Source organism: Phoca vitulina, unplaced genomic scaffold (genome assembly GCF_004348235.1).
Source record: "Phoca vitulina isolate PV1807 unplaced genomic scaffold, GSC_HSeal_1.0 scaffold69, whole genome shotgun sequence".
NCBI classification, from domain to species: domain Eukaryota; kingdom Metazoa; phylum Chordata; class Mammalia; order Carnivora; family Phocidae; genus Phoca; species Phoca vitulina.
In genome coordinates, this window is record NW_022589772.1 from 6,058,735 (window position 1) to 6,084,713 (window position 25,979).

General features: G+C 36.8%; 2 protein-coding genes across 3 annotated transcripts in view; one reads left to right on the forward strand and one right to left on the reverse strand.

Annotated features, from left to right (window-relative positions):
- The window catches only part of COL4A5 (collagen type IV alpha 5 chain), a 225,875-nt gene extending 200,430 nt beyond the window's left edge, over positions 1 to 25,445 (reverse strand). For both annotated transcript variants that reach the window (XM_032392788.1, XM_032392787.1), the window contains exon 1: positions 25,195 to 25,445. In XM_032392788.1, the coding sequence (XP_032248679.1) occupies positions 25,195 to 25,275 (81 nt within the window). In that variant the 5' untranslated portion in view covers positions 25,276 to 25,445. The remainder of the gene's footprint in view (positions 1 to 25,194) is intronic.
- LOC116624677 (40S ribosomal protein S10-like) lies at positions 12,991 to 13,532 on the forward strand. The gene has a single exon (XM_032392789.1). The coding sequence runs from the start codon at positions 12,991 to 12,993 to the stop codon at positions 13,486 to 13,488; it is 498 nt and encodes a 165-aa protein (XP_032248680.1). The 3' UTR covers positions 13,489 to 13,532.
- Positions 25,446 to 25,979: the final 534 nt, after the last annotated feature.

Here is a 25,979-nt window from a genome sequence, read left to right on the forward strand (position 1 = left end):
CTAGATAAAGGCAGCGGCTGCATAACATGGTGAATGTACTAAATGTAACTGAATTATTCATGTTAAATGGTTAATTTTATATTATGTGAATTTCACAATAAATTTTTTTAAAGAACTGAACCAGGATCCTATGTACTATACACAAAATAACTCTAAATGGTTCAAAAGCTAAAAGTATCAAACATATAGAAGAAAAATAGGCAAAATTGAAAACTTTCATGTAGTTAAAGGCTTCTTATACATGACACAAAAAGCAATAATGATAAAAGAAAAAACTGATAAACTAGACCTCATCAAAATTTTAAAAAATCTAATTGAAACATACTGTTAAGGGAAAGAAAATACAACCTGTAGAATGGGAAAAGTACTACGTGTGTGTGAGTGTACATATGACAAAGAATTTGTATTCAGAATATAAAAATTTTCAATTTAAGAAGACAAGCAATACAATTTTTTTAAATAGGCGAAGATTACAGAAGACACTTCATGAAAGAGGATATTTGAATGGCCACTAACTACATGAACATATGCTCAGCATCAAGAAAATCAAAATAAAACAAGATACCCCCTCATATCCACTAGGATGGCTATAATTAAAAGGATCCCATACACTGCTGGTGGGAATGTAAAATAGTATAATCACTTTGACAAATATTTCAGCAGTTTCTTGTAATGTTAAATATATTATACATTCCATTCCTTTGTATCTACCCAAAAGAAATGAAAAATATGTATACAAAATGACTTGGACATAAACATTCACACTGAAAGATAGATAGCAGATCAGTGACCTCCAGGGTACAAAAACAGGGCAAGATTTTACTGGAAAGGGGCATAGGTGAACTTTCTGGGGTAATGAAACTATTCCATACCTTAATTATTGTGGGTGCACACACTTGTCAAAATGCAGTAATTGTACACTTAAAATGGATGCAGTTTATTGTATGTAAACTATACTTCAAAAAAAGTTGATTTAAAAAAAAATAGAAGGGAGGGGAGCCTGAATCCTGAATTGGGACTTGGACCTCTTCAGTAAGATTTCCACAGGCAACTCCCATGAGGGACGCTTCATTGAGGTCCCTGTTTGCGCCAAGGAATGCGGAGGCAAAACATTGTTGGAATAGCTAAGTTATTCACTTGTTCCCTTAAATTTACTAAATGGCATGCTGTATTTCCTGAAATATTCGAAGTATTTATTTAAATTTCCTTTGGGTAGAAAAGAACCCCTCAAATCAATTTAGGAATAATAAACTTACATATATGTAACATATATAAATATTTAGTTTCAACCCAATAAATAATTTAATAATTAAAAACCTTAAGAAGCTTCCTAGGAAATCAAAATGCTCAAAGTAGTTTTAACAGTTCTCCCCTATGGCTACAGATAAACCTGCTTTCTTGTTGACGCTTAGTTTTAATTTCTCTTTACAACTACTTCCACTCCCCCATTTTCCTGTCTCTCTTTTGGTCCTTTTCATCTCTAGTCAGATAACACTATTTAAGGAATTGTATCTGTTTTTTTAATAATATCAAATATTGGTATATGCATATTTAACCGACATGTCTAGCCAATACCTTTAGAAATAAACTAAAAAAGTTCTTTTAAGTCATCTTTCCACTTTATGGTAAAGACCAAAGATGAAGAAAGATAATCAAAAAGGAAAAATACAAATTATTATGCCTAAGGAAAGGCAATTAGATTTCACTGAATTATATTACAAGAGACTACAGATCCTGTGGAAAATCACAGTTATCATTTATTTAACACTTACTATGTGGTACACATTAAGACACTTTAGGTTAATATTAGCCTAATTAGTCTAATTAGTAGGTGGAAGAGTCATGGCTTAAACTAAGTCTGATGTCAACAACCATGCTCCACAACAAACCATTACACTACTACAGTAACTTTAGAACCAACTATTGCAGGGGCTCTGTACTGCCATAAAAAGAGAGGAATTTGTTCTACCTACTGCAAACACCAAAATGCTAAAGCAGTCCATCATTCTAATTCCAGGCCCTTTGGTGTCCAGGAAAAACTACCTCAGCATTCTCTCTCTACCCCAGTTCTGAAGTGTAACCTAACTTCCAAATCCCGCTCTTTCCATAATTTCCTGTGATAAAGTGCTACATTAAAGCAACAATGAGAAGGAGCAAAATGTACCTTCCACACCACACTTTGACTACCTGACAAAGGAATGACTAAGAAATGTGCAGAATCTTTAAAGAAGATGGATATAACATGCCTAATGGCATGCCACTCTCATTGTACCCAGCTGCATTTACCTATACCATCTTCTAGACAAAATCAGAAAATCTACATTGTCTCAGCAATAGAAACCCTAAAAGTGTATCTTCCTTCCACAACACCCTCTCTTCTGGCTAGGTTATGGAGTCAACTCTCAATCACTGAGGTTGACACAATTTTCTTCTTTAGGGAAAATATAACTTGGAGATGGGTTTCAGGACAGCAACAGGAAATATTATTCAATATTTTCAATTAATATTGGGAAAAAGCATTAACTAGTTAAAAATGATTTTATTAAGACTTTGGAACAAATTATAGAACTTACAAGTAATTAAAAACTAAGACACTTTTTTGAAGTGTTTATTAAAGAGTTACTACATATTCTATAAATCCCGAATATTCCTAACTCAACTACAAAACACTCAGTTAAAACATAAAGATCTGGGATTCTTTTTTTTTTTTTAAAGTAGGCATGGAGCCCAATGTGGGGCTTGAACTTACAACCCTGAGATCAAGACCTGAGCTGATATCAAGAGTTGGATGCTCAACCAACTGAACTGCCCAGGCACCCCTGAAATTTTTTTTTAACCAGGAAGGAATTTATATTTTAAAGATTTTTTTTTTATTTATTTAACAGAGAGAGAGAGAGAGAGACAGCAAGAGAGGGAACACAAGCAGGGGGAGTGGGAGAGGGAGAAGCAGGCTTCCTGCTGAGCAGGGAGCCCGATGCGGGGCTCGGGGCTCGATCCCAGGACTCTGGGATCATGACCTGAGCCAAAGGCAGAAGCTTAACGACTGAACCACCCAGGTGCCCCAGGAATTTGTATTTTATAGCAACTTTTCTGTCAATTTATCTAAAGATTTTGGGTACATTCACAAGAACCTAAAATAAAATCATAGGTTTCATATATACATTACATATTTTGCTCCAAATATAAGTGAAAAAGTTGGATCCAACGTTCAAAATATCACTTTTTTTAGCACTGACAAGTAAAAGTGGAAGGGTGTTTGTTACTCAGTGGAGGGAAAAAATAAGGAGAATACGTGTTACACTTTACATGAAAGAGTACAAATTAAAGATGACTCCTCTTCATTGTGTTCAATGACAGAATTATTACTGGTATTAGGTTATTGTGTCAGCCTCTGGAATTTTTTACTTTAAAAAAGACCCACTGAAGTTCTATTTTAGAAAAGCAGGTAAAGGAAAACTCTAAAGTTGACCTGAAATGTTTATTAAAATAATAAAATCCTGTTTTAGTTTCTTTCATTAATTCACCTGTAATTTTTTTCCTTTAATAATGATGGCATGAAAATAGTTAACTGTAAAATATGTTGTTAAATTGTTTAAATCCAAAAAAAGTTGAAATATACAGTTGTAAACTAATATTCAGTATTTTTTAACATTTTTATTGCAAAAGTAAATATTTACTATAGATAAATGAGGAAATACAGATAAGGAAAAAACCCTATAATTTCACTATCATCCTCTTAAGTCTTTTTTTCTCCATTTAATTTTGAATAAACATTTACCATGGAGATGAAATGTTAGGCCCTCGAGTATTCTACCCAAAATGAACCAAGTTAATGTCCCTATGAGTACACATTTTCATTAATTGTGATTTAAAGAGACCCTACGTCTATACTCTTGTTTTCTATAACAATTTACATTTCTACTAATGCTTAAACCCAATAAAAATCTTTACAGAATTTTTTAAGTAGCATGAGGTAAGAATACTGATGAAAAACTAGACATGTAAGAAAAACTAAGAAAAAGATTATCATCTGAAATAATTTAATCCCTTTTGCCCCTTGAATATTTTCAGCTTTGTTCGGATTAAATTAGGACCTGATTTTAAAACGAAGCCTGGGGATGCTAAGTGAAATAAGTCAGACAAAGACAAATACTATATGATTTCACTTATATCTGTTATCTATAAAACAAAACAAACGAATAAACAAACAAAAAGCGGAATCAGACCTATAAATACAGAGAACAAACTGATGGTTGCTAGAGGAGAAGCGGGTGGGGGATGGACAAAATGTGTGAAAGGGAGTGGGAGATACAGGCTTCTAGTTGTGGAATGAAGAAGTCATGGGAATAAAAGGTATAGCATAGGGAATATAGTCAATGGTGTTGCAATAGCGTTGCATGGTAACAGATGGTAGCTACGCTTGTGAGCAAAGCATAACCATAAGAGTTGTTGAACCACTATGTTGTATACCTGAAACAAATGTTAACATTGTATGTCAACTACACTCAAATAAAAACAAACAAAGGCTGGGTAAATAAGGTTTACAATGCCTCCTGAAAATCAGAAAGACCTGATTTTGAACTCACCTTTGTTTTCTGGCATATTGACAAATTCAAATTATAATGATTTAACCATCTGGAGAAAAAAATATTTCCCATTCCCTATCTGTGTATCATGGAGTGGAGGGAATAAAATGAGAATATAGGTGTGAAAATCTACTAGGAAACAGATATGTTTATAAGCCCATGTTTTTAATATAAGGGTTGTCAATCTGTAAATTCAAATGTGTTAGTCAAACTAGTCAGGAAAACAAATCCAAGCCCCTGAAGACGAACCTCTTTTCCAGCCTCTAAGAAAGGTGACCTTTTTCAGTTTAGTCTCATTTGTTATTTTACAACATTAGTCTGTGGTTTTTTCCATTATACAGTATACACAAATGAAGGCATGAAGGCAGTGATAAGGTCTAATAAGCTTGTGACATAACAAAAAGAAGTCTTTATTGCAACTGTGGAGAAAAATGAAATGCCCAAATAGGCTGTAAAAGATAAGCAAGCAAACAGAACTGAGAGAGGTGACAGCAAAAAATGAATTTATCCACTGTTAACCAAATTACTATAAACTGAGTATACTCACTCTGAAGTAAAATCATCTTTAAAAATTAAAAACCCAGGAACTGACCATAAGAACTGGAAAAGAAAAGCTGTTATTTTTCTTCTTCCAAAATGTATCTAGTATCTCCAGGGAGCAAGGGGAATGGGAGATGGGGAAATCCACAACCTGTGGAGGTAAATTTTGCCAGACAGTGGAAACTTTCAACATACCACAGGTGAAGAAAATGTATAGCTTATTTTACAAATCACAACATTAAGAATTGACTCTTTCATTTTGAAAGAAAACAATGAAAATTAACATGACCTCAAAGCTAGGGTAAATTGGCTCATTAATAGCCAGCTAGGAAAACTACTCAGAAGGGATACTAAAGCTTAATAAATGCTTCACATTTCAAAAGGCTTCCTGAAACCAAATTAACTCAAAATGGGTAAGGCCATTGTTCAAGCATTTCTCCTACAAAGTCAAAATGAAGGAAGGTAGAAAAAGAGTCTTCCTCATTTCAAAATAAATGTATTCTTTAAATATTTTTATCAATGACCAAATCTAAGACCTATTATAGCTGAATTCTTTGTTTCCTACAACATTATCAAAGAGAAATAAGACCGTTAAATGAATAGAAAATAAAAACTACCGTAATGATCCCAGTTTCTCTTCCCTTAAACTTCACAGGTAAGATCAGAAATATCTCTATCCTATGATTAAAGGGATATTATGAGTATGAGAAAATTAATTAATCCTAAACACTAAACACTAATCCTAAACACTAAACAATATATGAAAGGCTTTCTGCCAGATGATGTGAAGTATAGAAGAAGTAGAAAACGATCACTGCTCTTGAGGTAACTCTTATATTATAGGTTTAGGTAGTTATATGGATGGATAGATAGATATGTAGGTAAAGACATAGGTATATAGATGGCAATATCTAGTTTTAGAAGTCTTCGGAAAGGAGATAATCTGAAATACAAATAATTTTGTTCAAAAATGTTGACACCAGTGTTATCAAAAAATAAAAGCAGGCTATGTTGGATCAGTTGTTATTGGACTTGCCCTCTTGCCATAAACTACCAGAAAACTGCAAAATATGTGAAATAAATATTTTCAGACATTGGGAAAAGTTAGCGAAGACTGTGGTCTCAACACTTATTTTAAACATTCTCCTGAAGGCCCTAACAATAATATAAAGGGGAAAAAAGAGTGCATAGTAGAATAAAAGAAGTAATCTATCTTAATTCACAAAAGACATAATGACATTTGCAGATAATTCTAAGCAATCCATAAAAGAGCTACCAGAAATAGTAAAATAATTTAGTAAGATCACAGCATACAAGTCAATAAAAACATCAATTGTACTTCCATATACTAACAACAAACAACTGAAAATAGAAAATAAAATACAATACCGTTAATAATACTGTTCAAACACATGAATACTTAGGGATGAATTTAACAAAGTATGTATAAGACCTACACACTGAAAAGTAAAAAACATTACTGAGAGAAATTAAAGAAGACCTTAATAAACAAATATATATCATGTTCATTCATCAGAATACTGAATACTATTAAGACATCAAATTTCCCCCCAAATGATTTGTAGATTAAACATAATCCCATTCAAAATTCCAGGAGTTTTATTTGTATGAGTTGAAAAGCTAATTATAAAAGTTATATAGAAATGCAAAAGAAGATTAGGAGGAGAAGGATGAGAGAAGGAGGAAGAGGAAGAGAAGAAGGAGGAGAAGGAAGTGAACCAAAAATTTGAAAAAGAACAGATTTGGAGAAGTTGCACTACCTGATTTAAATCCTTATTATAAAACTACAGTAATGAAGACAGTGTGATATTAGCTTAAGAATATACATATAGGTCGATAGAACAGATCAGAGTCCAAAAATAGACCCACACATACATGGTTAGTAGATTTTCAACAAAGGTACCAAGGTAATTCAATGGGGGAAGGGATCATCTTTTCAATAAATGGTGCTAGAACTAGTTAAACAAATGGGAAAAAACTGAACCAGTATTCTTACCAAATACCATATACAAAATAACTAAATGAGTCAGGTACCAAGGTAATTCAATAGGGGAAAGGATCATCTTTTCAATAAATGGTGCTAGAACTAGTTAAACAAATGGGAAAAAAACTGAACCAGTATTCTTAACAAATACCATACATAAAATAACTAAATGAGTCAAAAGCTAAAACTATAAAAGCAACTTTTAGAAGCAAACGTGAGAGAAAATCCTGATGAGTTTGGGGGTACTCAAAGATCTCTTATAAAGGACACAGAAAGCCATAACCATAAAAAGGTGATAAACTGGACTGTGCCAAAATTAAACGTTTACTCTCTGAAAATACCAGTTACAAAATTGAAAAGGCAAGCTACCAAATGGGAGAACATATCCACAAAACATGTATGTATTAGATTAGACAAGATGTTGTATCCAGGATATATAAAGAGCTCTTACTACTCACCTATAAGAAAACAAAAAAGAAATGGCCTACTAAAGCACACAACATAGATGAATTGCAAATGTATAATGTTAATGAGAAAAAAACTAGACTCAAAAGGTTACATACGGGATGATTCAATCTATATGACATTATGAAAAAAGGTAAAATCACAGGAAAAGAAAATAGATGAGTGATTGCCAGGAACTGTGGGTAGGTTGGGGGAGGGGGCTCATTATAAAGGGGCAGCATGAGAACGTATTTTGAGGTGATGGAACTGCTCTGAATCTTGATTATGACAGTGGTTACAAGATTGTATGCTTTTATCAAAACTCATAGAATAGTAAACCAAAGACAGTAAATTTTACTAAATATAAATAAAAAGAGAACTATATGAAAACTACCAGGTGATTGCAATACTCAAGATACCAAAATGGTTAAAATAACTACAAATGCAGGAAACAGTGAGGAACAACTAGACCTTTCATACATTGGTGGAATGTACAATGGTACAACCACTTTGGAAAACAGGTTTTAATTTTCTTGTAAAGTTAAAAATAGACTTAGGATACAACCCAGCAATTCCATTACTTGATTATTTATCCAAGAAAATGAAAGCACATGTCCACACAAACACCTGTTGCAACATTCATAGCAGAGGAAGTGGGGTAAAATTTGAAGACACTTTTCTCCATTCTGACTCAGTACCCAGTACTTTTCCACTCCTATTCTTTCTCTTCTTCTGCCCCTGGGCCCCTAGGTCCATAAAACTGTGAGAGCTTTTTCTTTGAAGCTTCTTCATCAGTGAGACAAAGTAAGCAATTAAAGACTTGACTCTAATTTTCATTTTGGCTTGTTTTAGTTGGCTACTCAGACTTAAGAGCTCAGCTGAGCTCTGGACAATATGATCATTTAAATTGGTGCAAATTATTTCTTGATGAAATTTAACATTATTTTTTTTAATCTCAGGAAATAGGAATGGAAAAGGACCTCCTCAATCTGTAATGATGAAAAACTTAAAGCTAAAATAAGGGTGAAATACTGAATATCCTCCCCAAAAGATAGAGTGCAAAAATGGATATCTCCTCTTAGCACTTCTATTAAACTTGTACTGGAGGTTCTAGTCAGTCCAATAAGGCAGCCAGCACAAAAAGGCAGAGGAATTGAAAAGGAAAAAGTGTAAGTCTCTTTACTTGCCGATGTATAATTACGTACATGGAGAATACAAAGTAACTACTAGAACTAATAAATAAATTTAACAACACTGTTCTATAACTTGATTATAGATTACACTTACACTATTGTATGGATCTATCAAAACTCACAGAACTGTGCAAAAATCAAACCCTAGAAAAGAAAAAAGAAAAAATGAGTAATATCTTAGGATAAAAAGTTCAATATAAAAGTGAATCATATGTCTGTATCTTAGCAACAAGCAACTGAAAGTACAATTTTTAAGTAATAGCATTTACTATAAAAACAATCATATGCACGGGAAGAAAGTGAGCAAATGCTGTGCATGACTCTATGATGACCCAGTTAAAGAACATCTAAATTAATCAAGAGATGCACTGTGTTTATGGATTGGAAAAATCAATAATTTTAAGATTTCAATCTTCCTATATTAATCCATGGAATTGTTGCTATCCCTATCAAAAATTCAAAAGTTTTTTTAGTAGGAATTGACAAGATGAATCTGAAATTTATATGGAATTAAGAAACAAAACAGATGAACGGGGGAAAAAAAGAGAGAGAGGCAAACCATAAAACAGACTCAACTATAGAGAACAAACTAGGGTTGCTGGACAGGAGGTGGGTGGGGGGATGGGTTAAATGGGTGATGAGTATTAAGGAGGGCACTTGTGATGAGCACTGGGTGTTGATTCCAAAACCAAAGACCCCACCAAAAAGGAGAATTACAGACCAATATCCCTGATGAACATGGATGCCAAAATTCTCACCAAGATACTAGCCAGTAGGATCCAACAGTACATTAAAAGGATTATTCACCATGACCAAGTGGGATTTATTCCTGGGCTGCAAGGGTGGTTCAACATTTGCAAATGAATCAATGGGATACACTACATTAATAAAAGAAAGGACCAGAACCATATGATCCACTCAATTGATGCAGAAAAAGCATTTGACAAAATACAGCATCCTTTCTTGGTTAAAACTCTCCACAGTGTAGGGATAGAGACAACATGCCTCAATATCATAAAAGCCATCTACGAAAAGCCCATAGCGAATATCATTCTCAATGGGGAAAAACTGAGAGCTTCTCCCCGAAAGGTCAGGAACATGACAGGGATGCCCACTCTCAACACTGTTGGTCAACAGTACTAGAAATCCTAGCCTCAGCAAACAGACAACAAAAAGAAATAAAAGGCATTCAAATTGGCAAATAAGAAGTCAAACTCCCACTCTTCACAGATGACATGATACTGTATGTGGAAAACCCAAAAGACTCCACCCCAAAATTGCCAGAACTCATACAGGAGTTCGGCAACATGGCAAGATATAAAGTCAATGCACAGAAATCAGCTGCACTTCTATACACTAACAATGAGACAGAAGAAAGAGAAATTAAGGAATCTATCCCATTTATAATTGCACCAAAAACCATAAGATACCTAGGAATAAATCTAACCAAAGAGGCAAAGAATCTGTACTCAGAAAACTACAGAATACTTATGAAAGAAATTGAGGAAGACACAAAGAAATGGAAAAACGTTCCATGCTCATGGATTGGAAGAACAAATATTGTGAAAATGTCTATGGTACCCAGAACAATCTACACATTCAATGCAATCCCTATCAAAATACCATCGACATTTTCCACAGAGCTGGAACAAACAATCCTAAAATTTGTATGGAACCAGAAAAGACCCCAAATAGCCAGAGGAATGTTGAAAAAGAAAACCAGAGCTGGTGGCATCACAATTCTGGACTTCAAGCTATATTACAAAGCTGTAATCATCAAGACAGTATGGTACTGTCACAAAAACAGACACATAGATCAATGGAACAGAAGAGAGAACCCAGAAATGGACCCCCAACTCTATGGTCAACTAATCTTCGACAAAGCAGGGAAGAGTATCCAATGGAAAAAGGACAGTCTCTTCAATAAACGGTGCTGGGAAAATTGGACAGCCACATGTACAAGAATTAAACAAGACCATTATCTTATACCATACACAGAGATAAACTCAAAATGGATGAAAGACCTCAATGTGAGACAGGAATCCATCAAAATCCTAGAGGATAACACAGGCAGCAACCTCTTCGACCTCGGCCACAGCAACTTCTTGCTAGACAGGTCTCCAAAGGCAAGGGAAACAAAAGCAAAAATGAACTGTTGGGACTTCATCAAGATAAAAAGCTTCTGCACAGCAAAGGAAACAGTCAATAAAACTAAAAGCAACCTATGGAATGGGAGAAGATATTTGCAAATGACATATCAGATAAAGGGCTGGTATCTAAGCTCTATAAAGAACTTATCAAACTCAACACCCAAAATACAAATAATCCAGTCTAGAAATGGGCAGAAGACATGAACAGATATTTCTCCAAAGAAGCCATACAAATGGCCAACAGACACATGAAAAAATGATCCACATCACTCAGCATCAGGGAAATACAAATCAAAACCACAATGAGATACCACCTCACACCAGTCAGAATGGCTAAAATTAACAAGAAAGGACACAACAAATGTTGGTATGAAAGTGGAGAAAGGGGAACCCTCTTACACTGTTGGTGGGAATGCAAGCTGGTACAGCCACTCTGGAAAACAGTATGGAGATTCCTCAAGAAGTTAAAAATAGAGCTACCCTATGACCCAGCAATTGCACTACTAGGTATTTACCCCAAAGATGAATGTAGTGATCCAAAGGGGCACCTGCACCCCAATGATTATAGCAGCAATGTCCACAATAGCCAAATTGTGGAAACAGCCGAGATGTCCATCGACAGATGAATGAATAAAGATATGCTATATATACACAATGCAATATTACTCAGTCGTCAGAAAGGATGAATACTTACCATTTATATTGGCATGGATGGAACTGGAGGGTATTATGCTGAGTGAAATAAGCAATCAGAGGAAGACAATTATCATATGGTTTCAGTCATATGTGGAATATAAGAAACAGGGCAGAGGATCATAGGGGAGGGAAAACTGAATGGAAAGTCATCAGAGAGGGAGACAAACCATGAGAGACTCTTAACTACAGGGAACAAACTGAGGGTTGCTGGAGGGGAGGTGGATGGGGGGATGGGGTAATTGGGTGATGGGCATTAAGGAGGGCATGTGATGTGATGAGCACTGGGTGTTATATGCAACTGATGAAATATTGAACACTACATCTGAAACTAATGATGTACTATATGTTGGCTAATTAAATCTAAATAAATTTTTAAAAAATGAGCACTGGATGTTATATGGAAGTGAGGAATCTCTAAATTCTACTCCTGAAACTAATATTACACTATATGCTATCTAACTGGAATTTAACTAAAAACTTGAAACAAAAAGAAATGAAACTAAAAAAAAGTAATAAAAATTCAATATTAAAGATCAAAAAATAAAAATATATAAAATTTATATGGACTCAATAGCCAAGACAATAGTCAAGACAATCATGAAGAACAAATTCAAAGGAGTCACACTACAAAATTTAAAGAGTTATTATAATGCCAAAATAATGAAGACAGTAGGATATTGGCATAAGGATATATAAAAAGATCAACAGAACAGACTAGTGAGTTCCATCCAAGACCTGTACATACACATTCAATTGATTTTCAATAAAGCCATCAAAGTAAATTAATTAAAAAAGGAGATTTTTTTGAATATATAGTACTGGAATAACTGGTTATCTACATAGAAAAAAATCTGAAACTATAAAGATTCTAGAAGAAAACATATGATAATATTATTGCAACCTTGGAGTTTAAGATTTCTTAGAGAAGACACAAAAGACACTGAAAGGTAAGGGGCATGAGGGAGCTTAATAGAAAAAGTTCTAGATCTTGACCTGCTTGGTGGTTACTGTGTATACAATTGTTAAAAAAACAATTGAGCTGGGGTGCCTGGGTGGCTCAGTCGCTTAAGCATCTGGCTTTGGCTCAGGTCATGATCCCAGGGTCCTGGGATTGAGCCCCACATCAGGCTCCCTGCTCAGCGGGAAGCTTGCTTCTCCCTCTCCCGCTCTCCCTGCTTGTGTTCCTGCTCTCGCGCTCTCTCTGTCAAACAAATAAATAATATTAAAAAAAAAAAACAATTGAGCTGTTCACCTAAGATCAGTGCATATCACTTGTTGTAAATTACACTTCAATAAAATAACTGTTAAAATGCAAACATCAGGCTGCGCATGCCCCTTCCTTTCCAGCCCCGGCCCCTGACGTAGCAGCTGCCGAGATGTTGATGCCCAAGAGGTACCGAATTGCCATTTATGAACTCCTTTTCAAGGAGGGAATGATGGTGGCCAAGAAGGATGTCCACATGCCCAAACACCCTGAGCTGGCAGACAAGAATGTGCCCAACCTTCACGTCATGAAGGCCATGCAGTCTCTCAAATCACGAGGCTACGTAAAGGAACAGTTTGCCTGGAGACATTTCTACTGGTACCTTACCAACGAGGGCTTCCAGTATCTCCGTGATTACCTCCACCTGCCCCCCGAGATTGTGCCTGCCACTCTGCGCCGCAGCCGCCCTGAGACTGGCCGACCACGGCCCAAAGGTCTGGAGGGAGAGCAATCTGCAAGACTCACACGAGGGGAAGCTGACACAGACACCTACAGACGAAGCGCTGTGCCTCCTGGTGCCGACAAGAAAGCTGAGGCCGGGGCTGGGTCAGCAACTGAGTTCCAGTTTAGAGGCGGATTTGGTCGTGGACGTGGTCAGCCACCTCAGTAAAGCCGGAGATGTTTTGTGTTGAATAAATTTGTAGCCAGAAAAAAAAATTTTTTTTTTTTTAAAGATTTTATTTATTTATTTGAGAGAGAGAGAGAATGAGAGAGAGCTCACGAGAGGGGGGAGGGTCAGAGGGAGAAGCAGACTCCCTGCCGAGCAGGGAGCCTGATGCGGGACTCGATCCAGGGACTCCAGGATCATGACCTGAGCCGAAGGCAGTCGCTTAACCAACTGAGCCACCCAGGCGCCCGCCAGAAAAAAATTTTTAAAAAAATGCAAACATTAAAATGTTCTTAGCAGCTTTACCTATAAAAGCCACACACTGTAAACAACCCAAATGTCCATTAACAGGTAATTAGAAAAACAAAGTGTGGCATATCCATAGGATGGAATACTACATAGCAAGAAAATAATGACCTACGGATACACACCACAACATGGATAACTCTCAAATGCTGAGAGAAAGAAGACAGAACAAAGAAAGTGTACATACTGTATGATTCCATTTATATAAACTCTAGAAAATGAAACAAATATAAGAAAGCAGATCAGTAGTTACTTGGGAGTGAAGGATGGAAGTAGGGAGGGAGGGAGGGACTATAAAGAGGTATGAAAATCTTTTCTGGTGATATATATGTTCATTATTTTTAATGTATCAATGGTTTCACAGGCATTTACATAGGTCACAACTCCTCAAATTGTATACTTTTTTTTTAAAAGATTTTATTTATTTATTTGACAGAGAGCAAGAGAGCACACGCAGGGGGAGCAGCAGACAGAGGGAGAGGGAGAAGCCGACTCCCCCCGCTCAGCAGGGAGCCCGATGTGGGGCTCGATCCCAGGACCCTGGGATCATGACCCGAGCTGAAGGTAGACACCCAACCAACTGAGCCACCCAGGCGCCCCTCAAATTGTATACTTTAAATATGTACATTTTACTGTGTGTCAATTATATCTCAAAGTTACTTAAAATTTATTAAGAGGCAGATTTGAGCTCAATAAGAAAGAATTTTCCTTCTAACAACCAGAACAATAGAATTTTACAATTAAAAGACACTTCTTGTTTATTTCTGACAAGGTAGCATACATTCCCTATTTGAGCACTTTTAGTAATGGGGCATTTCCATTATTAAATAGCTTAATTGTCAGAAAATTATTGATACCAAGAGTTCCTGTAACTCATTCCATTGATTCTAGATCTTGTCTCTGATGCTATTTAAATCTACCTTCCCCCAAATTCAAAATTCATTCGATTAGCTACTGAGAACCAACTATATGCAAGGACTCAGTCTATATACTGTGGTGAATACAAAGATATGTAAGACAAGGATCCTGATGTCATGGATTTTCCAATTTAGTATCTAAAAATAACTAACTCTAGCTCATTGTCCTTCTTCATCATTGTCTCCTCTGCTGTGGTTTATACAGTGAGAATGTTTCTGACTTGGCAATTGGACTGAAGATGGTAGGAAAGATACATGAGTACAATCTAGTATCACTATTTCTATTTGGTAGTTTAATTGTGTCTACTAGGATGAATAAAATTACAAAATCATATTAACAGCTCACCAATCCTTAAATCAAAGTGGTATACTGGAAAGAGGACTAGAATAAGATTCCTGTTCTGCTTCTGCAACTAACTAGCTGCATCCTTTATTAATCATTTCATTTTCCTATAAAATGATGGAATTGGTCTCCATAGAGATGTGGTTTTCAAACATTTTGGTCTCAAGACCCTTTTACTCCCTTAAAAATCAATGAGGATTCTAAGAGCTTTTATTTAGGTGAGTTATATCTATCAATACGTACCATATAAAATAAAACTAGTATTTAAAATAATTACTTACTCATTCATTTAAAAGTGACAATACCATTGTGCTGTATGTTAACTAAGTAAAATTTAAATTAAAAAATTTTAAGTGACAATAATGAACCCATTACATGTTAACATATATTATGAAAACTAATTACATTTTCCAAAAGTACAAAAAAAGTGTGAAGAGGAATTATCTGGATTGTTTTTATTTTATTTTATTTTTTGGCAAATCTCTTTAATGTCTGCCTTGATAGAAGACAGCTTCCTCATATCTGCTTCTGCATTCACTCTGTCGCAATATGTTGTTTTGGTTGAAATAGTTGGATCTTCGTATCTGCTTCTGCATTCATTCTGTTGCAATATGTTGTTTTGGTTGAAATATATGAAGACAATCTGGCTTCATAAAGTTATATATTTGGAAAATTGAGTATTTTAATAGCCTTTTAAGAGAATTGTGGATATTTTTTGATACTATGCCAAAGCTCTATAAGTGATAGACTCTAAGGTTAGTTGCAACACAGAATCGGAAACCTCATCAATTAACTATTTGTACTCAATTACATTAAAACTCATTGATCTATCTTGCCTCTGAATGGATCTTTTACCGATGCATGATATTGTAACATCATGCATTAGTCATTTGGAAAATATTAGTTCACTGATATTTGCACAACTTCCAAATGTTAACACATTTCATTATACAAAATCATATACATTAATATAATTACTGATCTCATTAGAAAACACTAAGATTTGGGAAGCTGTGAAGCTCATAGTGGCAGATGCAAATTCTAATTCTAATTCTTACTTGAAAAGTTCAAATTTGTTTATTGGCAACAAACACTGCCAATAGTTTTCCTTTAAGTGATAGAGTCACTTTGCTCATTTTCGAGAAAATGCCTGCCAAATACCCAAGTCTGAAAAACCATAGTTTGTCTCAGTTGTTCTTTCAATAAAAATGTGTTCCATGCAAAGATCAGCTAGTTCAACCTACAACACAATCAACTGCACACGTGCTTTTCCTGAAAACAATGACCTTACTTCAACATACAGAAGTGTTTTGTGTATACTTCCCATTTTGTCATACAGAACATTAAAAAGATGTGCACTCAAAGGTCAAGAATTAATAAAATTAATACTACACTGAGACCATTCTTAAGTAAAATTGGCTTTTTATCCCCTGAGTACATGAAGAATACAACTACTAGGACAATTTGGTACACTGCACTAGCAGTTTACCCACCATCAGTGCAAATGCCAACACAGTGAAAAGGACAAAAAAGTCTTCATACTCTTGTTAAAATAGTCCTCATGTTCCTCCTGATAGAATCTTAGGAATCCCAGGGGTCCAGAGACCACACTTTGAAAACTACTGACCTAAAAGATTAATGTCCCTCTAGCTCTAAAATGTCCATAATTATGTAAATACTCAACATCTTTCATTTATACAACTCTAAAAAACATTAGTTTCCCTATTAAGAAATACATCTTACATTTAACAAATACATCAATTTCTTACAAATCTGTTATTCAACTAATCCTGGGGATAAGCTCATGAGGTCATGAAACAGGAACTATTTCTTCCTTCCTAAAAGAACCTTGCTTTTATTTTTTTTAAAGATTTTATTTATTTATTTGACAGAGAGAGACACAGCAAGAGAGGGAACACAAGCATGAGGAGTGGAAGAGGGAGAAACAGGCTTCCCGCCAAACAGGGAGCCCGATGTGGGGCTCGATCCCAGGACCCTAAGACCATGACCCGGGGCCAAAGGCAGACGCTTAATGACTGAGCCACCCAGGCGCCCCTAAGAACCTTGCTTTTATTCAGATTTTCCCACCCTCCAACTTTTCCAGGCACCAATGTGCTTTGGAAGCAGGGGTGTTAAGTCACTACTCTAACTACTTTTATGGTCCTATTTCACTTGCCAATGTACTAGTAGAAATATATACATACAAAACAATTCTAACCAATGAGATGTAAGGGGTGTTTTCAGGGTGGGGGTATGGGACACCTGATAAAGTTTTCATTGCTGATAAAAGAGGACACAAATGAACAGAGAGTTCATACTCTTCTTTTACTGGTCATTGTGGTATCTTCATGTGATCTCTGGAACTGCAGCAGCCATCCTGGTAGTATGAAGGGCACTAATCTGAAAGTAAGCTGTTAGGCAGAGTATGATAGAACAGAAAGTGGAAGGAACCTATGTCATTTATTTGGCTGAACTGATTAACCTTGGAGATACTCTACTTCAAAACTTCTTGTTAAGTGAGCTAAAATTTTCCTTTATTGTTAAGACAGCTGAATTTCTGTTTTCTACCACCTGCAACAGAAAAAAACTTATCTGATATAAACAGGCACTGTTATGCCTATCTTTCATATAGGAAATGTTTTACTACATCAATTAGATTGTGAGATTATGGACAGAGAAGGGCCTCTCCTTCATGAGCAAAGTCCTAGAGAGCTCAAAATACAGAATACACTAAACAATTTTTCCCTAGTGTCCCACTCTTAATACCATTTTCCTCCTCAAGTTCCAAGATCTCCTTCAATATTCCATTAGTGTCATATATACCATAAGAAAATTTGGAAGCAATTCAGCCAGTTCTCCTAACATATAGGAAGAGTGTTATTTGACTTAATTATAAGATGATGTAAATGCTAACAGAATTTCTTACAGTCTTATTTTAGTACTCACTGTCATAAAACCAATTCTATTAACCTGACTAGCACTTGCTCATAAGCGGTGCTTAAGTCTCCAAGTTAATAAGTAAATGTAATGTTTACATCAGATTCAATAAAATTTTAAAAAAATAAATGAAAAATTGAATTTAGTGAAAGCCTGTTTCCTTATAACATTTGCTTTGGTTGTCTTTGGTTAGCAAAGAGCAAGGGATTTACGGTTCCCATTTCATCTGGGCAGCAAGTACCATCACAAACTACACTTTTGGTTAAAGGCCAGCAGAAGCTGCTAAAGGAACAAAGGGCAGTTGGACCTGGATAGATTATGAAGGTAAATAAACTCAAGCATTGATGCATAAAATGAGAATCTGGTTTGTTAAAATTAAAGGAGCCTATGTATCAGAGATCACACTAAAGATGCCTCTCCAAAAAACCTCAAGAATTACTGCTATTAAAAATAAATCTTTGTAATGAAGATTTAGTTAAGTGGCTGGGTGGTTCATTTATAATGTTAATTAGAGAGAATATATTTTCAAAAATTACTTCTGTTCCATGGTTGCTATCATCAGAAGGGCATGAGATAATGGAATCATTACATTTTAAAAAGAAAATCATTAGAGGATAGGACCAAATCAACCAACCAACTGGCAATCAATTGAGCATCAATTCCATAGTCACTGTACTAGACAGAAAAAAATTATTAAGGTTGTCTCATAGGCACTCTTATACACTACTGATAGGAGTATAATTGGTAAAACCATTCTGGAAAGTAATTTGGCAAGAGCAGATCTCTATCATTCAGAAGCTTAAAGTTCAGCTATTCAAATGCCACCTGGAAAAGCCATAATGCATAACAGTTTGTGATTTTACAGAGGAATACATTTGAATTGCACAAGCTACAAGGCTGGCATAAAGGCAATAAAGTCTCTTAGCTCGTGAGGAAACACAAGAAGAAGGTAAAATGGAAGTGGTACCAAATGGATGGGGGACCTCTGATTCCATGTATACTTACAAGTTTGTTTCTTAAAAGAGGAGATGGGGGCTGGAATAGCATCACCCCAAAGTGAGAAAAACAGATTAGCAATTAATGGGGGAAATGTCCTGGAGTAACACTAAGGGAAAGACGAAAGCAAGGGACAGCACTAGACAAAGACACAGCCATTTAAGTGTAAGCATCACAGGCAGCTATGGGGTAGGGATTGGTGAAGAGAGTGAGAAGGGAGAGCAGAAGGGGCTCCCATTTCAGATGCATTCCACAACTCTGCTAGGGAAAGGGGAATGTCAATGGGTTTGGCGTATGTTATATCCTTGCTATTGCTAGGAAGAGGTGAGGGGTGGTATTCATGGAGGGCAGGCTCCACCTTCTGTCCAGGGGAGAAATGGGGAGGAATGCATGGTTTACTAAATTAAAATTTAGGCCCTTGAGGATGGATGGCCTAGGCAATTACAGTAAAGAGTTATTAAAGGATGGGCCAGTGGTGAGTGTATCTTTAAAATCAAGTCAAGTGACCAGTCACAGGAAGGGGTTATGGACAGGGCAGTGGGAATTATTCAACTTTTCAACATGACTTTATTTTTCTGTATTATCTATCATGTATGAAACAGGAACTGAGGAAAATCTCATGAGCAGGTTTTAGAGCCAGACCATTCTGATTCAAATCTTGGCCCAATTATTTACTAACTGCACGACTTTGGACAAGTTATTTAACTACCTTGTGGGCCTCAGATTCCTTATACATAAAAATGGGAATAGTATTATCTACCTAACAGGTATAACATAGTAACCACTAAAAAAAGTTAGCTATCATAATTTATCTGTTGATATCACCTTTCTAAATGTCAGGGTCTGCTGCATGTACCAAAGACTCTGAAAATACTAATGGCTTTTAACCCACTAACTCCCCATAAAGGAGGCAGTACTAATAAAAGAATACAAAATATGGAATAAGAATTATTCATGGCAGTTTTTCTTACAATGGCTTTAAAAACTTGAAATTTAAAAATATATTCTATAGGGGCACCTGGCTGGCTCAGTCAGTAGAGCATGTGATTCTTGATCTTGGGGTTGTGAGTGTGAGCCCCATATTGGGTATAGAGATTACTTAAAAAAAATCTTTAAAAAAATATTCTATAAAAGTGAATAAGAGAAGGAAAACTAAAATAAGATAAAGAAAGAGAGGGAGACAAACCATGAGAGACTATGGACTCTGGGAAACAAACTGAGGGTTTCAGAAGGGAGTGGGGTGGAGGATGGCATAGCCAGGTGATGGGTATTAAGGAGGGCACTTGATGTAATGAGCACTGGGTGTTATATGTAACTGATGAATCACTAAATTCTACCCCTGAAACTAATACTACACTATATATGAACTAACTTGAATTTAAATAAAATTTTGAAAAAAGAAGAACAAAGTGAATAGGTAATTTAATTATGGTATGTATAACTTATATACAGTCATTTAAAACTAGTATCTTTATTTTTTTTAAGATTTATTTATTTATTTGAGAGAGAGCATAAGCAGGAGGGGCAGAGGGAGAAGGAGAGAGAATCTCAAGCAGACTTCTTGCTGAGCGTGGAGCCCGACATGGGGCCTGATCCCAGGACCCCGAGATCATGACCTGAGCTAAAACAAAGAGTCGGACACTTAACTGGCTGTACCAACCAGGTGCCCCTAAAACTAGTATCTTTAAACGAAGAATTTTAATAACATGGGAAAATGCTTAATAAATGAAAAAAGCATTACGATATACAACTGTATATAAAGTAATCCCAATTTTTAAAAATTTTAACCAATTTTTAAAGAGGAAAATCATTAAACAATAATTGGAACCCCAATTTCTATGTTGTTGATAGAACTGTGGACATGTTTTTATTTTCTTCTTTATAATTTTCTGCATTTTTCAAGTTTCCAATACTAAGCATGTATTACTTTTGCTATTAGACAAAACCAACATGTAAAATGGTTGAACAAATGAACAAATATACAGTTCTTGCCTATAATCTAATAGGGAGAACAGATAAAATCCCATGAAACAAAATGCTTGTAAGACCAAATACATTTAGGGCACCTGGGTGGCTCAGACGGTTAAGCGTCTGCCTTCGGCTCAGGTCATGATCCCAGAGTCCTGGGATCGAGTCCCGCATCGGGCTCCCAGCTCAGTGGGGAGCCTGCTTCTCCCTCTGCCTCTCTCTCTCTCTGTCTCTTATGAATAGATGAATAAAATCTTTAAAAAAAAAAAAAGACCAAATACATTAAGATACTAGACAGGAAGAGGCTAAATATTACAAATGTTCAAAGAAGACTAGAATCAGCCATTGATATGTAATAGTAAGGGAAAGTTTCACAGAAAGACTATTCTCACTAGCACGTAAACTCCATGGAGGCAAGAAACCTATCTTATTTAGTTTTATCCACAGTGTCTAGCACAGAATGATTTTGCGAACAGAACATATCCAACAGGGTGGAAATAAAACAACATATACAATTCTTAAGTACTTACAAGTTGCTGAATAAATATCTGCTGGATGAATATAAACATCACGCTGAAACTGAGCAAAGATTTGGATCAACAGGATTCCAATCAAAATGTAGAGGCAAGGGGCGCTTGGGTGGCTCAGTCAGTTAAGCGTTTGCCTTTGGCTCAGGTCAAGATCTCAGGGTCCTGAGATGGAGCCCCATGCATCAGGCTCTCTGCTCAGCGGGAGGCCTGCTTCTCCCTCTCCCTACCGCTCTGCCTACTTGTGCTCTATCAAATAAATAAAATCTTTAAAAAAAAATGGAGAGTGGGGCGCCTGGGTGGCTCAGTCATTAAGCATCTGCCTTCGGCTCAGGTCCTGATCCCAGGGTCCTGGGATCGAGCAAAAAGCAAAACCTTCTTCAAAATAATCATCCACCACAAATTATAGTTGTTTTATAAATCTAACTTTTTATATGTGATTGTATAAAATCACACCTGCAACACACAATTGCTTCTAGATTGCTTTTAAATTATCTCTCTATATGCAGATATATGTACAAAAATCAAACTGATCTCTATTATGATCTCTTATTCTAAGTCCAAAGCTGTTTCCATTATACGATGCTACTTCTCCTAACATCAGCAAGAAGAGATGTAATCCCCATTATCATTTCCATTTCACCTCCTGTGTCTCCACCACCAAAAAAAAAAGGTAGCAGAGATCCAAACACTCTGAACAGCAAATAAGTCTCTATAGACCATATACAAAGGAGGTAGTATAGTACAGTCATTGAGGGTAAAGAATTTGGAGTCAAACTGTTGCAATTTCCAGCCCCACAACTTAGTACCTATGTGATTTTTTGGAAGTTACTTAACCTCTATGATTCATAGCTTCTTGATCTGTAAAGTGGGGATAACAATGGTATATATCTCATAGGTCTGTTGCAAAGACTAAATATGATAATGTACATTGCCATATTAGCACAATGCTTGGCACATAGTAAACACTCAAAAATTAAAGTTATGATCACAGTGTCAACAAATTCTTCCTATGGAGCAGTCAATTCATAGTATACTTCAGAGGAAAAACTGTTCTGGTCACAAATGACACTACTACCCTCAGTGAGTTGTTGCCACTGGTCACAAGAGAGATGGTACATTTATATTAGAGAAACCTATCCACTTCACTGCACAAAAAAACTCACATTTGTATAGTAGGGGTAGTACAATTTTACACACAGTATCCATAAATCTAAGTGCATATTCTACTGATAGTAAGTATGGGTATAATTACCTTTCCATAAAAATATGTTATTTCCACCACTAGAAAAGACCTTTACAAACTAAACCTGCCTTTTTCTCTTACTGCCAACCTTTTCAGCATAAAGATTATTCTATTCCACCTAATAAACACTCTACCTAAAAAAATCTTCCACGTATTTATGATATCCCAATTTGGCATGACTTCAGAAATAAATCACTTAACTATGAAAAATTAAAGCAATTCTTGTAAGTATCATTGTTCTTCCTGATATAAAAGTCCCAATACCAGACTACTTCAGTCAACAATCAGTCAACTCCACTATCATCCATTTTACTCTGGAGAAGGTCACCAATATCCCTAGCACTAATATGGAGAGAAGATACCATTCATATCTTTGAGATGATTAAAACATTTCCTCTAACGAGGATATTGATGTGTGAAGCAGAAAAAACAAACTCCTGGCTTTATTAGAGGCACAATGTCCTAATGATAGAGAAATGGGATATAAAATGTTCTTTTAAAATTATACAGAAAGAAAAAGGAAAAAAACTGCATGGTATCTTCTGTAACTACTTCATGAACACTCAATCATTAGAGTCCAAGAAAATAAGCTTGCTCCCAAGTTCTGTCAACCATAAAAAGAAATCTCACTTTTGATTTTATTACAAATTGATGTATAGTATTGTTATACATACCTGTATGACTGGTATCGGGTGCACATTTACTAATAGCAATATCAAAGGAAAAAAATTAGAAATATTTAAACATCCACAAAACCTTTGCCCCTGGGCCACATGCCATAAGCGGTAAGCACCAAGATGTTTTTAAAAGTAACTTATTTTCCCGATGGAGGGCATGTATTGAATAGAGCACTGGGCGTTACACACAAACAATGAATCCCGGAACACTACATCAAAAAAATTAATTAATTAATTTTAAAAAACTAAAAAAAAGTAACTTATTTTCAACAACACAATTGTAGTTTTATCTGGGGGCCTATAAGCACCACTGAGTGGCAAAACCTTACCCCATTAAGATGCTCTGCATCAAAAAAAGCAATTTTAAGTCATCTCTAATTTTTCAGAGGAAAAATTATAAGTGTAGTTGATATTCATGGTTTTTCAGCAGACCTGCTATCATAATGATGTTGTGCTTAGAGTAATATGAAAGTTAGTTTTCATACCTTGGGTACACATTTTCTGGAGGATAAAAGGACAATGTAATCTGAGGTATGCTGAGTGTATAGAGAAACCAGACAGCTAACTTAAAAGTGGACCCAGATAAGCCATAACATAGCAGCTGCATATATAAAGAACTGATAAGTCACTCAACCACGGAAGGCCTAAGCCATGATCTCACATTAAAGTGTTTTTAAAACCACCCATTATGATCACTCAAATATAACTTTTAAATAATTTGTCGCATACTTAATTCTTTCAAGGTTAAGCGAAATGAAGGATGATGGGCTTCAGGCTGGAAAACATTTTCTTTAACAAAGCCATTCATTCCTTTACATCTGCCTCATCCCCGGAAAGATAGTGGGTGGGACTACCCAGAGATCCTTCTAGGAGATATATTGGAGTTTTAATTCTACATTCCTAAAACTGAGTGGAATTTTTGCGCTGTCATTTCACAGGTGCATCCTCCTCCACTGTCCGTTAAATCAGAACACTCCTTCTCCTTTGAAAAAAAGAGAATTCTTTTCCTTTAAATAGGTGATGGGCATAGTTTCGATTTGTTTAGGTGCCTTAGTAAGATTTTTTTTTAAGTAAACAACAAACAAAAACCCAGGAGTTTAAAGAAAAAAAAAAAAAAACACAACCCACGACGCCGAAGACCTGAAGCCTGAGGCCATCCGTCTTTACCTCCTTCTTCCGTGTGTTACCTGAGCGTTTGCCATAAGGACGTCAAAAGGGGGACACGGTCTCTACAGGGGCTTTAGTGGCCAGAGGTGAGGGCAGGTTCGTGTGGCCTAAGGAAGGGGCAAAAGGGAAGCACTTCCCCGGGCGCGCCCAACATTCTGATGGAAGCTGGATTTAGAAAAGGCAAAATATTCAACTACAGACCAGGTTTAAAGAGTGCGTGGGCTGGGTACAACTAGTGTAAAGGTTAGCCGGCAAGGCAAGGGAAACAACCCGAGGGCGGAGGGTGGGGAGGAAAAGTTTCAAATACCCTCCAGAGCCTAGTGAGCTATTAAGGTGCGTCCCCCACCCCGGCTCCGCTCTGGCCCCCCAGGGCAGCTAGCTGCTGCAAAGCCCGTAGCCCGATTTTTAAACGTAAACCTCTCCCTTGGGCTGGAGAAGGCTTGAGCTACCAGCGTTGTAAATAATGTTTCCTCCTAAGCAAGTGAGGGCAGAGTGGAATTCCCTAGCCAAGGCCGAGGAGAAAGGAAGGTAAAGGGACAAAAAAGTAATTTCTGCCTGAGAGTGAGATGACGGGGGCGGGGGGGGGGGGGGGGGGGGGGGGGGGGGGGTAGAAGGAAGGACTTACCGCAGCCTCTGCAGGCTGCCCCCAAAGACTCAGGGCCAGTAAGAACAAGCCGGCAGCCAGGCTGACTCCACGCAGTTTCATTCTTCTCCGGCTCCCGCAGCTCCTTCAGCACCCGCACGAAATCCCTGGCTAGCTCTGACCAACTGACATAATCTTGAGTTTATGGGGAGAGAGCTAGAGGCGGAGAGGGACAGCGAGGGTGTCCCAATTGTGCCCGTCGGCTTAGGTGAGGAGGAAGCTTTTTAAGAGTGTTGGGGGTGGGAAAAAAAAAAAAAAAAAAAAAAGGAGAAGCTCTTCTTCCCTCCCCCCCTCCCCTCCCCAAAGCTGGTCTCTCGGGAGCACTTTTCCCTTCTGTCTGGACTTGCAAACTTTTTCCTCACGCAAGTCCCACAGCTCAACTTTCCTCCCTCTCTCCTCCCGCACCGCCCCCTCCCCACCAGCTACTGGGGAATTTGAGGATCACTCCGCCACCGCTTCAGACTGCCCCAGCAACCTGCGAGGGAGTGACGCTCAGTTATTTGGGGGAGGGAAACTTCCAGATCAGTTGGCTGAGCACCATGAGTCCAACCGGGAAGCTTTTCTATTCGTTCACTTGCACCTTCCGTTGGTATTACTCTTCCCTGCCCAGTCTCACTCTCATTGGTGAGAGCACCAAAGCCAATTACAAATAGACCTGAGCTGGGACTATTTTTTTTAGCGGATGGATCTTAGAAGAACTGAGCTTTTTATTGTTAATGGTTAGAAACAAATTTTGGTCGCCGCTCCCTGGGCTGCTGGTGTTCTTT